This window comes from Colius striatus, chromosome 3 (genome assembly GCF_028858725.1).
Source record: "Colius striatus isolate bColStr4 chromosome 3, bColStr4.1.hap1, whole genome shotgun sequence".
In the NCBI taxonomy this organism is placed as follows: Eukaryota; Metazoa; Chordata; class Aves; order Coliiformes; family Coliidae; genus Colius; species Colius striatus.
This window is the reverse complement of record NC_084761.1, coordinates 89937951-89953234: the sequence shown is the minus strand read 5'-3', so window position 1 is coordinate 89953234 and position 15284 is coordinate 89937951. Positions and strand designations below refer to the sequence as shown.

Here is a 15284-nt window from a genome sequence, read left to right as displayed (position 1 = left end):
GGTACTTTACAGATGTCTTGTGAGTACATGAACTTACTATTAAAAAAAAATCAAGATACCTGGCATAAAAGTGCTTATGAAATAGTTCTGAAAAACGTTTATTGAGAGGAAAAAAATGGAACTGCTAGATTTCATCCAGTCTTATTTTATAGGAGATGAGGTGATGTATCAGTCTATGATGACACTTTGTCGTGCACTGGCTCAGTATTTGTTGTTGCTCTCAAAACTACCAGCTGGTCTCCGTGTTCCACCTGACAAAGAGGATGATATCCTGAAATTCATAGTTATGTCAGTAGAGGTAAGAAACTACAGCATAATTAAAGATGTGGTGAAATGTTGGGAGAGGGAATGATTTTGAGTTAAACTGATCACCATTGAGTAACTTTCAGTTTGGGCAGTTTTGGGGTGGTAACTGTAGAAATTTCTTTAGTGGTTGTTTTACTGGACCTATATTGGGGCTGTTTAGTCTGTAGAAGAGAAGACTGAGGGAGGATTTACAAATATCTAAAAAGTGGGTGTCAGGAGGTTGGGACATCCCTTTTTTCTATAGTAGCTAGTAATAGGACAAGGGGTAATGGGATGAAGCTGGAACACAAAAAGTTCCACTTAAATATAAGAAATAATTATCTCACTGTTGAGGTGAGGGAGCCCTGGCACAGGCTGCCCAGAGAGGTTGTGGAGTCTCCTTCCTTGGAGGTCTTCAAGACCCGCCTGGACATGTTCCTATGTGACCTGATTTAGGTGACCCTGCTTCTGCAGGGGGGTTGGACTAGATGATCTCTAAAGGTCCCTTCCAACCCTACCATTCTATGATTCTGTATTAGTAGATCAGATGGGTGTATGGGACAAGGGCAACTTTTAACAAGGAGAGGTTGTTTGAATGATAGAAGGATCTTGGCATTTAGAAGAATGTCCCTGCGCTGATTTTTGGTACACTGAATTAACTGTGTGTAACGCTCATAATTTTCTTGTACTTAAAAAAAATCTCAGGGAAAAAAACCCAATACAACTTGCTAATAAAACTCTAAGTATTGTTGAGTAAAAAGAAAAAAAAACCACTACCTTTGGTTATATAAGTTTTTCTGTTGCCACAATTTGGTACTAATGGGAATTTTTTTTTTTTTGCACAGGCATTATCATGGCATTTAATGCATGACCAGATTCCATTAAGTGTAGATCTTCAAGCTGCTCTGGATAGTTGTTGTCTGACATTGCAGCAGCCTAGTCTCTGGAATTTGTTGGCTTCTGCAGCTAATATGACATATGCTTGCTCCTTAATTAACTGCATTAGATTTATCATAGAAGCAGGTGAGTCCAATTTCAGAAAATTTTCTTGATAAACTGTCAGCCATTATTGATCAAATGCTGGGTGTCTGGAATATTTCCTCTTGAGTCCTTTTTAATTATTTAATTGACAAATTTATTTTGACTAATTTCTCATTTAAAATTTTGTGTTTACTTTTGAACTTGGCAGATGCCGTGGAGATGTTAAATATTTGACTTCTGTGTGGTTTTGAGGAGAAAAATAGATCATGAGATATGTAATGACTGTATCTTTCAAATATTTTTCTCTAATTCAGTTGCTGTTGAACCTGGCAATCAACTTCTTAGTCCTGAAAGAAAGAAAAATGCTTCAAAAGGATTAAGTGAGGGTGAAGTTGATTCCAACACACAGAGTAAGTAAATGGTGAATTCCACTTTTGCCTTAAACTTTTACTGAAGAAGTATTTGTAGGTAGCCTTTCTGTTACTATTTTTAACAAGGAGAGTTCATTTGAGACCTTATTTGCATTTGATAAATGCTTATTAAATATAGGTTGACATTTTTAACATGTATAGCTTTTTCTTGAAATTTAAACATTAATGCAGATTTGGGGGGGATTCTGTTAGCTGTGCAGCACACTGCAGACTGAGGGTTTTTTTAACTGTTGTGGGATTTTAAAATTTAATGTGGGAGAAAATAGATTATTTATTCAGAACATACATTAACAATTATACATCTACCTTTCTGCAGTATAGGAGCACTGTGTTGAGGTGAGGGTCAGGTGTAGTCTGTGATTGTGGACAACAGTGTTCCCTATCCAGCTGTGCTGGTACAGTAAGATACCCCTTCCATCTACAGAAATTACCTACTTGCTAGATTTAACATAGAACCAGCTATATGACTATTTTCTCAGATTAGTTTTGTCATTTAAAATTCTCACAAAGGCCCTATTCAGTGAGGCCCATTCTTGCTGTGGTTTAGCATGTGTGCTGCACTGCTGACAGATCTCAGGTACTGGTCATCTCCAGTACTGAGGCTGGAAAACAGTGCAAGCCATTGCAGGGAGAGTGGCACTAGTACTGAAATATTGTAGAATATCTCTTTGTAGACATCCTTCTTGTGCTTTTATGCTTTTTAGTTGATACACTCTTTCATTAAGTGGGGATTTCTTGGTTTTCTATATCTTCTGAAATTATATGTCTTTTGACTGCATTTCAAAACCTGAATTTCTTTTTCACCCCAAAGAAACTAAACACATTACTGCAGCTTGTGAGATGGTAGCTGAAATGGTGGAATGCTTACAGACTGTCTTGGCACTGGGACACAAAAGAAACAGCAGTATCCCAGCGTTTCTTACTCCCGTCCTCAAGAACATCATCATCAGTTTAGCAAGACTGCCTCTAGTGAACAGTTACACAAGAGTGCCTCCTTTGGTATGTTCATTATACTTTGTTTTCAGGACTTTAAAAGCTATTGGACAACTATTTTGAAAAGCAGACATGGTGCTGCATCCTAAGTTTTACATCAGTACGACTTGAACATTTAGTTGGTTTGATCAGACAATTTGTCTTTTAAAATAATGAGTAGCAAAACATTACAAAAATACCAAATAGGAGATTACTTGGGAATCAGATTTGATTAGAAAGGAGTGTGGTCACTCCTTGTGTTCTTAGGTGAAAGAATGTACAGGGAGTAGATTGAGAAAGGAAATGCAAGCAGTGACTTGGGTGTGTTTAAGGGCTAGTATTTCCTCCTGCTCATTGGGATTGCTTATCCCATAAAAGAATGCAAAATCTACACTGCCCCTTTCCTTGACACATGAATTGACAAGTTCATTTTTTGTCATGCTAAGCAGCATAATGATACAGTAGTGCTAAGGTTTCTGAAGTAGCGTTTGAAATAACTCATATTTGCTTGCGGTGCCATACCACGGTATGCCATGCAAATACTTTTGGATTTTGTACTGCTATTCTTTCCTAACTCATCTTGAATCTTTTGGACAAGGTATTTCAGCCTTTTCTTTTTGGCCAATGTAACATGGCTTAAGAACACCTCCTGATTACTTCCATGTATTACTGTTAGTACTGTGAAATGACTTTGTTTTGATAAACTTCAAAAACCCTTCCCAGAAACATTTCTAGATGCTCATTAGGTAGAGCAAAAGAGTATTTCCCAATATGTGCAAGGCCATTTCTTGGGTCTTTGTTGTGTTTTTAAAGAGATATCTAAAGATACTGATGTTTTGGATTGAGACTTTTTTGCCTGCTCTTGGCAGAATCTTTGTGCTTTTTTGGACATCAATAGTATGTGAATTGGTTTTCCCGAACTGCCTTTCAGCATCATTTCTGAACAATCAAGCAGTCGTAGAGTCCTAGAGTGGTTTGGGTTGGAAGATCATCTTAAAGATCATCTAGTATCAAGCCCCTCTGCCATGGGCAGAGACTGTCTCCACTAGACCAGGTTGCTCAAAGCCTCGTCTAAACTGACCTTGAGTCACTTAAATTCTATACTGAAATATATGACAGTAGCTTATTTGCTTTCATATTCAAACTTGGACTGTAGGACTGAATAATTAATTCATAGTGGGAAATATGTAAACCTCCATTGTATTAGAAATATAGTGTAAATGTGTATTAAATATGTTAGAAATTTAATTATCTCAAAATGTTTTTGTGTTGGGGAGAATTACTTTATTAATGTCTCATTGCTTTTGAATGGTGCATATATATTTATAGCTGTCATGTTAATATTGTTTCTGTTTTGGATAATTGCTTTCTTTCCATTTTGTCAGGTCTGGAAATTAGGCTGGTCACCAAAGCCTGCAGGTGACTTTGGCACAGTTTTCCCTGAAATCCCAGTAGAATTTCTTCAAGAAAAAGAAATCTTTAAGGAGTTCATCTATCGCATTAATACACTTGGTATGTACAACATTCAAAGCTAATACACTCGGCTCTTATTGGGTATTTACCTGTTGTGAAGTTATGGAATAAATGAGTCTGGTACCATTTGTTTACTTTTATGTGGAAGAGATAATATTTCAGAGCAGGTTAGTAATTGTGCTGCAGTAATTCTTGCATTTTGCTCAATGCAGAGAATCAAATACCAGTTACAGAAATTAAGCCAAAAATTATTCCAACTCAGGAAGGTTATTTCAGTGTGCTTTTACAGAATGGCCACTTGTTTTTTTTGGAGCATATGGTTGACAATATGTTACAGAGTATTTTGCCTCTTCTCTTTTTTTAATAATGTAAAGTATAAAATAAAATTTATTGCCCCACTCAGTATTTTAAATAAGATACTATCACTTTAAAGCATCTAAATATTTCGAGGTTTACTAAGTGAGAGCAGTGGGGCTTAACAGTTCAAGTCTTTGTAAACATATAGAATCATAGAACGGTAGGGTTAGAAGGGACCTTTAGAGATCATCTAGTCCAACCCCCCTGCAGAAGCAGGTCCACCTAGATCAGGTAACACAGGAGATATTGTCAAGGGTAATGCATCAAGTTTTCCATGTGCTTACAGAAGTTCTTCAGTTATTTGAGGGTTTTTTCCCATCTCTAATCTACACATTGGTATTGGACTGGCTTGTGATGTAGCACTGATTTCTATTCCATCACTGTAATGCCTAATGTGTTTTTCTCATTTTTGACTCTTTAGATATTATTAGTATAAAGTGCAAGGTATTATTGAGGAATCCTCTTCAGTCTTTCCTACTTAAAAATCTATTTGGAAAAACTTCAGAATCTTGAATTTTAATGTCTGTTTCTAGGTAATTCATTTGCTTTTAGGGTATGACTATTTCTTGGCTCATTATGGAATTCTCCATGACTTTATTTCCTGTGACATCTGGCTAATTTGCCAGATGATTTTGTGTTAGGAAAACCTGATAGATCTCAATGCTTTGAAAGGCGAACAGTCAAAATATTTAAATCTATATAAGAAACAACCTGCACAGAGCCATTTAAATATTAATGTAGAGAACCCTTCTAAAGGGTTCATCGCTTCATAAAACAGAACAGTTTAAATTAGCTCTAGTGATTGCATAAAAATGCCAGATTGAATAGGAAATGGTACAAAACTAAATGTATGGAAATGACATAACATTTTTTTTAATTGTTCCACGTTTAAATTTGTATTAAGACATAAATGGCTATTTCTGAGTGTTTTCATAGGATGGGTCAGTCGTACTCAGTTTGAAGAGACTTGGGCTACTTTGCTTGGTGTGCTTGTAACTCAGCCTATTGTAATGGACCAGGAGGAGAGCCAACAAGAGGTAATGTTACTCACTGAATTTTTTTAAGTTAAATTTTCCTTAATCTAAGAAAAACATTGCTATTAATAAACTTGTAAAGCAGAGAGGTAGTAACTAAAACTAAGAAATTATTTTGGAATTGTATTCCCTTGTCTTCAAATCCTTGTGAGTTCAGACACATCCATCTTCTGGCTTAAAGCAAGCATTTAAATAGTATGCAAAGATTTTACTGAAGGTATGTGAACTTTATATTAGCATGTCACTCATATGCACACAGTTCAGAGTTTGCTTGATTAGATGTTTGGCTTTAGGCACAACAGAAACTCCAAAACTTTGAGAGAACTGTGCCTTTAGGAAATGTACTGGTTCATTCATGTTTACAAATACATAAAGGCTGATTGTCAGGAGGATGGAGCCTGTCTCTTCTCAGTGATGGCCAATGATAGGAAAAGGAGCAACAGGTACAAACTGGAACATAAGAGGTTCCAAAGAAACAGAAGGAAAAGCTTCTTCCCTGTTCAGGTGAGGGAGCACTGGAACAGGCTGCCCAGATGGGTTGTGAAGTCTCCTCCTCTGGAGACTTTCCAAACCTGGATGAGTTCCTGTGTGACCTACTCTAGGTGATCCTGCTCTGGCAGGGAGATTGGACAATCCTTTGAAGTCCCTTCCAACCCTGAAGATTCGGTGTATGACAGCTATCATGAAGGACTTTTTCCTTCTTCAGATATCTTAACCTGCTAGTGAACTGATTTTACTAGCTTCTAGGTCTTGGACCTGCAGTATGTTTTTTCCCAGATTCACACAGCATTCACTCCCAAATTGCAGATGGCCCTGATGGGAGATGCAAAGCCTAAAGCATATCTTGAAGAGTTTGAAGGGCCTGTAAATACTGAACCCTGGGTAGCAGACGAAGGGAGTTGTTTTGCTTGCTTCTTAGCTGTCAGAGTGCAAAAAGGAGCAAGGCATCATCATCCTTCTTTCCTGGATTAGCATTTTCTGTCAGTTAGACTGACTTGGATACTTGGGCAGCCTGCAGAATTTTCAACTTAACTGTTTTCTCCATAATGACCATGTTGGATCATACTTAAGGCAACCTAGCTATTGGTACTTCCTTAGTTGTCATGTGGAGGGTGCATATTTGTAGAACATATTGTAGGAGCAATACTGTTCCTTTGCTTTCCAAGGAAAAATGGTGTATTGAGAACTATAAATACTTTAAGCACTGTTATAGATTTCAATGTGTGAATATTTTTTTCTTAAAACTCTCTTGTAGTCTGATACTTTCATGAAGAGATCAGGAACTTTTATGAAAGTAAAAACAGAGAAGCATCTCACCACTCCAGAATCTGCAAATCTTTGTGCTGTTTTTCTAATTTGAGTTCATTAAAAGGCCAATTTAGTGGAAGTACTGATGATGAGCAGTTCTGAGAAAAACAGTTAAATGTACTGCAAACATTCTTACTGCCATCAACATGGGGAGGATGAGTTACAACCCACAGAAGTTTAAGATTTTTTTGTTTTCAAGGGAAAGAAACAGACTACTACAAATACTTCTACGAGAGGGAAGGGGAGTGAAAATGGCAGTGCCTCAAGTGTTAATGGCTGAATCTAACCTAATATTTTCAGAACATGGTGCTACAGTTTTCTCACACTTTTACAGTGGTGCTAAATAATGAATGTGCTTTAGAATAACACTGAATGCATTTGGATAATGCTGCCCAGCAAAATGCTGCTGAGAATTAATGCTGGGTTTGAGTTTTGTTCCTAAAGGGCAGTAACTAAAAACAGTTAACATGGATCCCTCTCTGAAGAGTTTCCAACTTAGATTTAGTCTTACTTGATGCTTTGTTTCAACAGGTGACTAATGCGTAGATGCAAAGAAAGAAACTAAATGCTTAGTTTTGAAATAGACATCTTGAGGTTTTAATGCTGTTGGTATAAGAAGCAGCACAGAATCATAGGGGTTGGAAGGGACCTTTAGAGATCATCTAGTCCAACCACCCTACAGAAGCAGGTCCACCTAGATCAGGTCACATAGGAACATGTCCAAGTGGGTCTTGAAGACCTCCAAGGAAGGAGACTCCACACCCTCCCTGGGCAGCCTGTGCCAGGGCTCCCTCACCTCAACAGTTAAACAGTTTTTTCTTATATTTAAATGAAACTTTGTGTTCCAGCTTCATCCCATTACCCCTTGTCCTGCCGCTAGCTACTACAGAAAAGTGGGAATACATGCAGAATGGCTGCTGAGATGGAAGGATGTGTTGCTGCTACAGTCACAGTATTTTGAGTTCGTTGCTTATATAGGTTGGATTTCTGGAAGGGAAGAAGTCTAGATGTCAGGCTCATTAATCATAGCTTAACGGAAGATGACAAACTCATATTCAGGGCTTTCAGGATTTGCTTTTTTTGCAATTCAAACTACAGTAAGTTCATTTTACAGGAGGATACAGAGAGGACCCAGATTAATGTTCTTGCAGTACAAGCCATAACTTCCTTGGTGCTGAGTGCAATGACAATACCTGTTGCAGGCAACCCAGCAGTTAGCTGTTTGGAACAGCAGCCCCGCAACAAAGCTTTAAAAGCTCTGGACACAAGGTAATTTTTTTGAACTTATTCTAAAATGCATAAAAGTTCTGTTTGTAATTAATACATTATTACAGTTCCTTAATCTAGCTAGAGCAAGAAAATGTGTAGACTGTATTTTTTAAACAAAAGATTATACAGATGGATCTGCTCACACAGAAGTTACATGGATTTAGTATCATAAACCTGCTCATATAAAACACAGTACCTGAAAAAGACAGAATCTTATTAAAACCTAGTAAACAGTGTGCAGAATGTATTTCTTAACATCTCTCAGCTTTAGCATCGCTGATAATAAAAATAAGCACAGACATGTAACATTGTAGAGTAAGCTAGTCAGACTTGCATAAAAACGTGCAAGGGAAAATCTGCCTAAACTGATTTCTCTTTGGTTTCCAGGTTTGGGAGGAAGCTAAGTGTTATCAGGGGAATTGTTGAACAGGAAATCCAAGCAATGGTATCCAAGAGAGATAATATTGCTACACATCACTTATACCAAGCTTGGGACCCTGTTCCATCACTTTCTCCTGCTACTACAGGTAAGTGTGGGAGTGGGGAAAGGAGAGTGTATTTCTTTTATATTTAAAAAGTAGAAAAAATACTCTTATGAATTGTATTTTAAATCCTGTTTTCAGGAAATTAGGCCATTTTCACATCTACTTTTTAAAGCATGATTTAAAATCTTGTCTTCTGCTTTGTTATAGGTGCTCTTATCAGCCACGAAAAACTCTTACTGCAGATCAACACTGAACGAGAAATAGGAGATATGGACTATAAACTGGGACAGGTCTGTTTAAACCTCAGCTTTCAGCTGGAATTTTACTACATTTCTTCCAATTTGTGAAAATTCCATTAAGAGGCATTGCTTAACATCAAATGTAAATGGAAAGCTGCGAGTAATGATAGTAACTGGGTGACTCCTCTCATGGAATTTTTGCTTCTACATGAGATCTACCCATGATGCAGCTATCAAGTTGTACATTTCAGCCTTGTGTGTTAAACATAAAATAAGCCATGTTGTTTTAATTCTAAGTAAAACTCAATGTAGGGATATAGATTTCCCTGGATGATGGTAGTTGTAAAACTAGTACTACATATAGTGAATAGAAAAATAATCCCTATCCAGTTATTTACCTCCTTAGAAAATTAGTCTTTATGTGAAGTTACATACAAGTTTTAAATGTAACATTTGTTTCACTGTTCAATTAATAATCTTAAATACTCAGGTGACACTTTTTTCCTTGAGGTATGTTTTGCATAGGGAAGACTAAACAATCACTTGTCTTTCTCTAGGTGTATGTATGTTCTCTCGAGATGCTAAGTGGCTTGAACATTCAGTATTTGTGTGTTTACAGACCTTACATGTTATTTACAAAACCTATTAACTCTATAACAAAATTAGGCATTAGACATTAGATATCCTGCTTGAAAAATTAAAGAATATGGGTAAATTTATGCTTGACATGAAAAAAAAATCCATGTAAGGGTGAATTTTTATATAAGAAAGAAATCTTTAGCTATGTAAGGGAGATAACTTTAGAGGAAAATGTAATAGCCCTACTGAAACACAGGAATCTTCAAACCAATGTGTATATGAAACTCCATCAGCAGGCCTCTGATAAAATAAAACTTAAAGAACATCTAAAAAGTTTTTTTTCTTTGTGGGTAATTGTTTATCTAACCTGAGTCTTAAAGTCTTAGGGCTTGAAATCTTAGTCATGTCTGATTTGAGAAGACTTATATTGCAATCAGTTATATTGAGTTCTACTTTGATAAGAGTTAGGAGTGTGTGTTTGATTGAACTGCAGTCACTACAGTTTTTTCTGAATTATTTTCTTACTTCATGTGAATTGTAAATATTCCTACTTAGATTTTAGATCTGATAAGTTGACTTTGAGGTGATGCACACACATGTTTAGGTGGTTGCTTACAGCTTTCAGCACCGCCTGTATTGCTGTACTGAGCACATGGTGCTCCTGTTTTGCTGTACCATACAGTTTTAAAATGAGTTGAACTAAAATGTTGGGAAAAGTTAAAAATAAATAAATAAAATTGATGTGCAGTTCATATGAATGTTATTTGGGGCTGTGTGTTGCCTGCTATTTAAGTGAAAAATCTATTTCTTTTCTAATCTGGCTGTAAGGGTGTTAAATGATGTGCTTTTCTATTTGGTTTTGTGTTCTGTGTGGATTTCAAGGTCTCTATACACTCCATATGGTTAGGAAATAATATCACTCCATTGAGAGAAGAAGAGTGGGGTGAAGATGAAGAAGATGAGAATGACATACCTGCTCCTTCCTCACCACCAACTTCTCCTATTAACACCAGGTGTTTTATTTTTCCTTCTTTCCTTTGACATATCAATAAGCTTTTATATCTTCCTGTTGGGTTGAATAAGATGGGTTCATTAATTGGACTCTGGTAAATAACTGTAGTATTTTGAATCAAGTTTTTTAACAGGGCTTAAGAATAGCCATTTTAAGTCTTACTTACTGTGCCTTGCAGGAAGCACCGGGCTGGTGTAGATATACATTCCTGTTCTCAGTTCTTGCTTGAACTATATAGTCAGTGGATATTGCCATCAAATCCCAGCAAGAGAACACCAGTCATTTTGATCAGCGAAGTGGTGCGATCGGTAAGTCTCAACTATTACTCAAAGTCGTAATTGAGTATATATTACCAAATATTCACAGCTGAGCAGCATTTGTAAAGCATCTTTCAATATATGGAAAGCACTGATTTTTCTTGGCAGTGCTGTTATGTGGGCAGTGCTTGAGCAGTTCTACCATTATACTAATTTAAACTAAATAGGCATCTGGATTGTGCATTCTGCGACTACATTAGAAACCTTTTATTGTTACTTAATGGCCGTCGGTATTTTACCCATCTGCTAGCTAAAAGTAGATTTCAGGATTTTGCTTATCCTGTCTCTGTAAGAAAATGAAAATGGAACAACAATGTATTAGAGGAATAAATGGACTATTGAAGCATAGAAGCAAAACTAAAGAACACAGGTGTGGAATGTGTCTTGATATCCAATATTCATGATCGTGAAAGACTTCATTGTGTGGTGTTAGTACATTGTAGATGACAATGTTCACTATTTTTCCAGAATCACTACAGTGGATTTGATTTTGTAAAACTTTTGGGGGAAAAAAAGGCTATTTGGAGGTAATTGTTATCTGAGATGGATGGTGGGATTAATTTTGGACATCAATAGTTATTTCAGACACTTGAGTCACTGTGTACACATTTAATAGATCAAATAAGGATCTTTAGCTGACAATTACAACAGAAGACAGAGTCAATTTTTGGCTGTCTGCTAATGGGCTTTTTTATATTCAATTTTAATTTGTGTACAGCTTCTGGCAGTATCAGACTTGTTTACAGAAAGGAATCAGTTTGAGATGATGTATACAACATTGACAGAATTGCGAAAGGTGCATCCATCGGAAGATGAGATCCTTGTACAGTATTTGATACCAGCCACCTGTAAAGCTGCTGCTGTTCTTGGAATGGTAAGAAATTCTCATGGAAGTTTACTGCATGTTCATCAATGTCTAGGTTAATTCATCCTTAGCTTCTGCTGCAAAATCTGTTGTACTTGGTAAGGTAAGAGTGGTTTTTCTCTAAGAAAATCCCTTAGCTGATCTGCATGGCTATGAGAAGAAATGGGATATGTGTTTTGGGCTTTCAGAGGCTACAAACATCATCTCCAGATGTCCTATAATCAAACAGAAAGCTTGTTTGGTTTGGAGGTGTTTTGAGGTTTGAACTTAATGTGCTTTTTTGGTTGATTTTACTCAGCTGAGTGTTACCTCTTGCCCTGACCTCATTTGTTACATTTCAGAACAGAAATAAGGACTGTGGCACAACTATTGCCAGTTTTCTCTTACAGGTGAATGACTGTAGTCTCATGAGAGGCAGGGACAGTGCCTGAATATGAATATGTAGCTTAATACTCAGATATGCCTTTCCTAACACTTCTCTCTGTTGCATAGGTCTACACTTAGGAAAAGAGCATTATTAATGCAAGGTATTTAATGAAATGTGTTGCAGTCTTTGAATCTGTAGGCCAGAGAGCACTAGTATTTCTCAGTGGACATTTTGGAGTGAGATTATTCAGGAAAAAAAATACAAATTCTTTTGGAAGAAGTTAGCATTTCTATCTGATAATAGTGATAAGAAAAGTTATGAAAGCCTTTTGGGATAGGGCATACAGTAGCTGTTGCAGCAGTAACGGTGCAAGGGAAGGCTGTGAAAGTGATGTCAAACATGTAGAAGCAATTTTAGAGATCAACTTGTTCTGACTAGGCTGTAATTTCCTACTGTGAACTAATAACACATTCTCTCAAGCAAACAGCTGAATATAACAGACTAGTGGGACGAAAAAAAAGTGGATTCCATGAAGAGTTGCTTGTCCCATTTTCAGTTATGTAGAAATTCTGCTTAGATGTGCAGCTAGAGAGCTAGTAAAACTAGCTTGTGTCTTAGATATTTCAAGACATGGACAAATCATTTCTACTAAATACTTAAAATAGATTGTAAAAAAAATACTGTTTAAATTAACAGTTTAGAATAAGTTTTGTGTGTCCTAGTAAGTTATTTTACTTTGCTAACAGGGAGTGAAGTATCTGATACCGGCTTTGTGTTTTGAAGACTAAACATAGAGTGATAGTAGCATTTAGATTGGAGGTGACCTTTAAGGTCATCAGGTCTGACCATTAACCTGGCACTGCCAAGTCCACTTCTAAACTATATCACTCATTAGCACATCTACATGTCTTCTTGAATACTTCCAGGGATGGTGACTCAGACTCTTCCCCAGGCAGTTCTTGACAACCCTTTCAGTGAAGAATTTTTTTCCTAATATCCAATCTGAACCTCCCCAGCACAGAAGGCTAGGTCCTTAACAGCACATATTATTTACTGAACTAATGCTTATCTTGATCTTTTTGACCTTAAATCATGGAACTTTTTAGAGGTAAAACAAAGCAGCATCAGTTTATTGATTAATTTGCAAGTCGTCTATTAATTGATTATATTCATCATGTGATATTTGATTTAAAAGTAGTTTTAAGCCAATCTCTAGTTCTGCCATACTTTCTGCTCTTTAATTTGTTCCAAGTATTTCCAAATGACAGGAGTCACCAAATGTTCAACCAGTGCTGACTGCTAATGAATACTCTTGTTGGATGTATTAGGATAAAGCTGTGGCTGAACCTGTAAGTCGACTGCTGGAATCAACTCTAAGAAGCACCCATATGCCAAGTCGGATTGGAGCTCTGCATGGAATTCTTTACATCCTTGAGTGTGATTTACTTGATGAGACAGCAAAGCAACTCATTCCAATTATCAGCGAGTATCTGCTCTCCAATTTGAGAGGAGTAGCACAGTAAGAGTTTTCCTCCCTTTCCCCGTCCCACCCTGAGGGATGTGTGAACAAAAGGGCTCTTTGTGGTTTGCTGTTGTCAGTACATTTTAGAGCAGGCTGTTGTATCAAACAGGGTTTGGCATTCTCATGGAAAATATCAGCCAATTTTAGGTTTGATTTACAGAAGCGAGAGGATATTTGAGGGTGAGAAAACTGTTTGATAGCTCAGACTTGCGTCTCTGGTGAATTGTGTTCCTTAAACCTTATTTTTCTGTCAAAAGGCATACTCTTCTAAGAAGACTTTCAGGATTAGTAATTAAGTTTATTTCTCTCAAACAAGTCCAGCAGTGACAGCTTGTAGTTATATTGCTGAAAAATGTCATGTATTGCACTGGACTTCCATGACAACCAGTGTTGTTTTATGGCATTTTGGTGATACTTTGTGTGATTTCTAAAACTGCATAAATTTAATGTGAAAAGAATACTTAATGTTTCTGAGGATTGTTTATATTGTCTCTGTTTATGACCCAGACAACTTTGATGTAAGTGACCATTAATGTTTTTGCTTATTTACAGTTGTGTGAATATCCATAACCAACAGCACATCTTGGTAATGTGTGCAGCTGCTTTCTATTTGATTGAAAATTACCCACTTGATGTAGGGCCTGAATTCTCTGCAGGAATTATACAGGTATGTTGGGATGCCTTCTGTCACTGGTGGTCATGTAAACTGGGATCACCACATATAGCTATCTTGAACACTTCACATGATTATTGTGGTGTAGGTACACTTTTGGGTTTAGTTTCATCAGGTTTTCTTGGTACCTGATGCAGTTCCATGCTAGCTGCATGGGTATGGTGCTGGAAGATAACCTTAGTACACCTCAAAACCAGGTAATTTGCTTTTTTCTTTATTTCAGATGTGTGGAGTCATGGTGTCTGGAAGTGATGAATCCACACCATCCATTATTTATCATTGTGTCCTGAGAGGATTAGAACGACTCCTCCTTTCAGAGCAACTTTCTAGGCTGGATAGTGAATCCCTGGTTAAACTGAGTGTTGACAGAGTAAATGTGCAGAGCCCCCACAGAGCAATGGCAGCACTTGGGTTAATGCTGACTTGCATGTACACAGGTATTTACTATTTTTATACCTTTGATGTGCTGAGAGACTAGCTTACAAACAGTGCTAGTTTTCTTTATTTCTGTTACCAAGGAAAAGAGGCCTTATTTTAGCATCCACAGTAAACTTGTAACAAATTGTTTTGGTATAGGAAAGGAAAAAATCAGCCCCAGTCGTGCCACTGATGTAAATCCCACTGCTCCTGACAGCGAATCTGTGATCGTAGCGATGGAACGAGTGTCTGTCCTCTTTGATAGGTAAGAGGATAAAACATGTGCAGTAGGGCACTGGGAGGGAAATGATTCCCTGCGTGGTCACTTCTGTACTTGACAGATGTAATATTTATTTAATGACGTTTCTCTGCTTACCATTGCTTAAAATTGATACTTCTAGTATACGCAGTAACACTGATGGAGTTGCTGAAGCCAGCACAAATGTGCAGGAATGTAAATGGAAAACAGACATGTCCTAACTGATACTGTGTTGCAGAAACCATAATACTTTATATTTCCAGCTCCCTTCAGGTCAGACTCTTAAGTGTTTTTCAGGATGCCTTCTACATAATCAAGGATATAAATCCAATGTACAGGAAATAATCTTTCAAGTCACCCTAAGAGTTTAAAACCTTTTTCCCCTTTCCCCACCCAAGTGTTGTTCTGTTTAGTAATGGCAGTGGAAGAATACAGTAAA

At 37.1% G+C, this 15284-nt stretch overlaps 1 protein-coding gene across 2 annotated transcripts in view; it reads left to right on the top strand.

Moving 5' to 3' along the window:
- Positions 1–15284, top strand: part of HTT (huntingtin) — an 87303-nt gene that overhangs the window by 63775 nt on the left and 8244 nt on the right. For both annotated transcript variants that reach the window (XM_061994338.1, XM_061994337.1), the window contains 16 exons: positions 153–298; positions 1131–1308; positions 1581–1676; positions 2509–2696; positions 4055–4181; positions 5436–5536; positions 7956–8110; positions 8498–8637; positions 8803–8885; positions 10296–10426; positions 10604–10733; positions 11461–11616; positions 13303–13493; positions 14049–14163; positions 14393–14606; positions 14746–14851. In XM_061994338.1, coding sequence (XP_061850322.1) covers positions 153–298; positions 1131–1308; positions 1581–1676; positions 2509–2696; positions 4055–4181; positions 5436–5536; positions 7956–8110; positions 8498–8637; positions 8803–8885; positions 10296–10426; positions 10604–10733; positions 11461–11616; positions 13303–13493; positions 14049–14163; positions 14393–14606; positions 14746–14851 — 2257 coding nt within the window. The remainder of the gene's footprint in view (positions 1–152; positions 299–1130; positions 1309–1580; positions 1677–2508; positions 2697–4054; positions 4182–5435; positions 5537–7955; positions 8111–8497; positions 8638–8802; positions 8886–10295; positions 10427–10603; positions 10734–11460; positions 11617–13302; positions 13494–14048; positions 14164–14392; positions 14607–14745; positions 14852–15284) is intronic.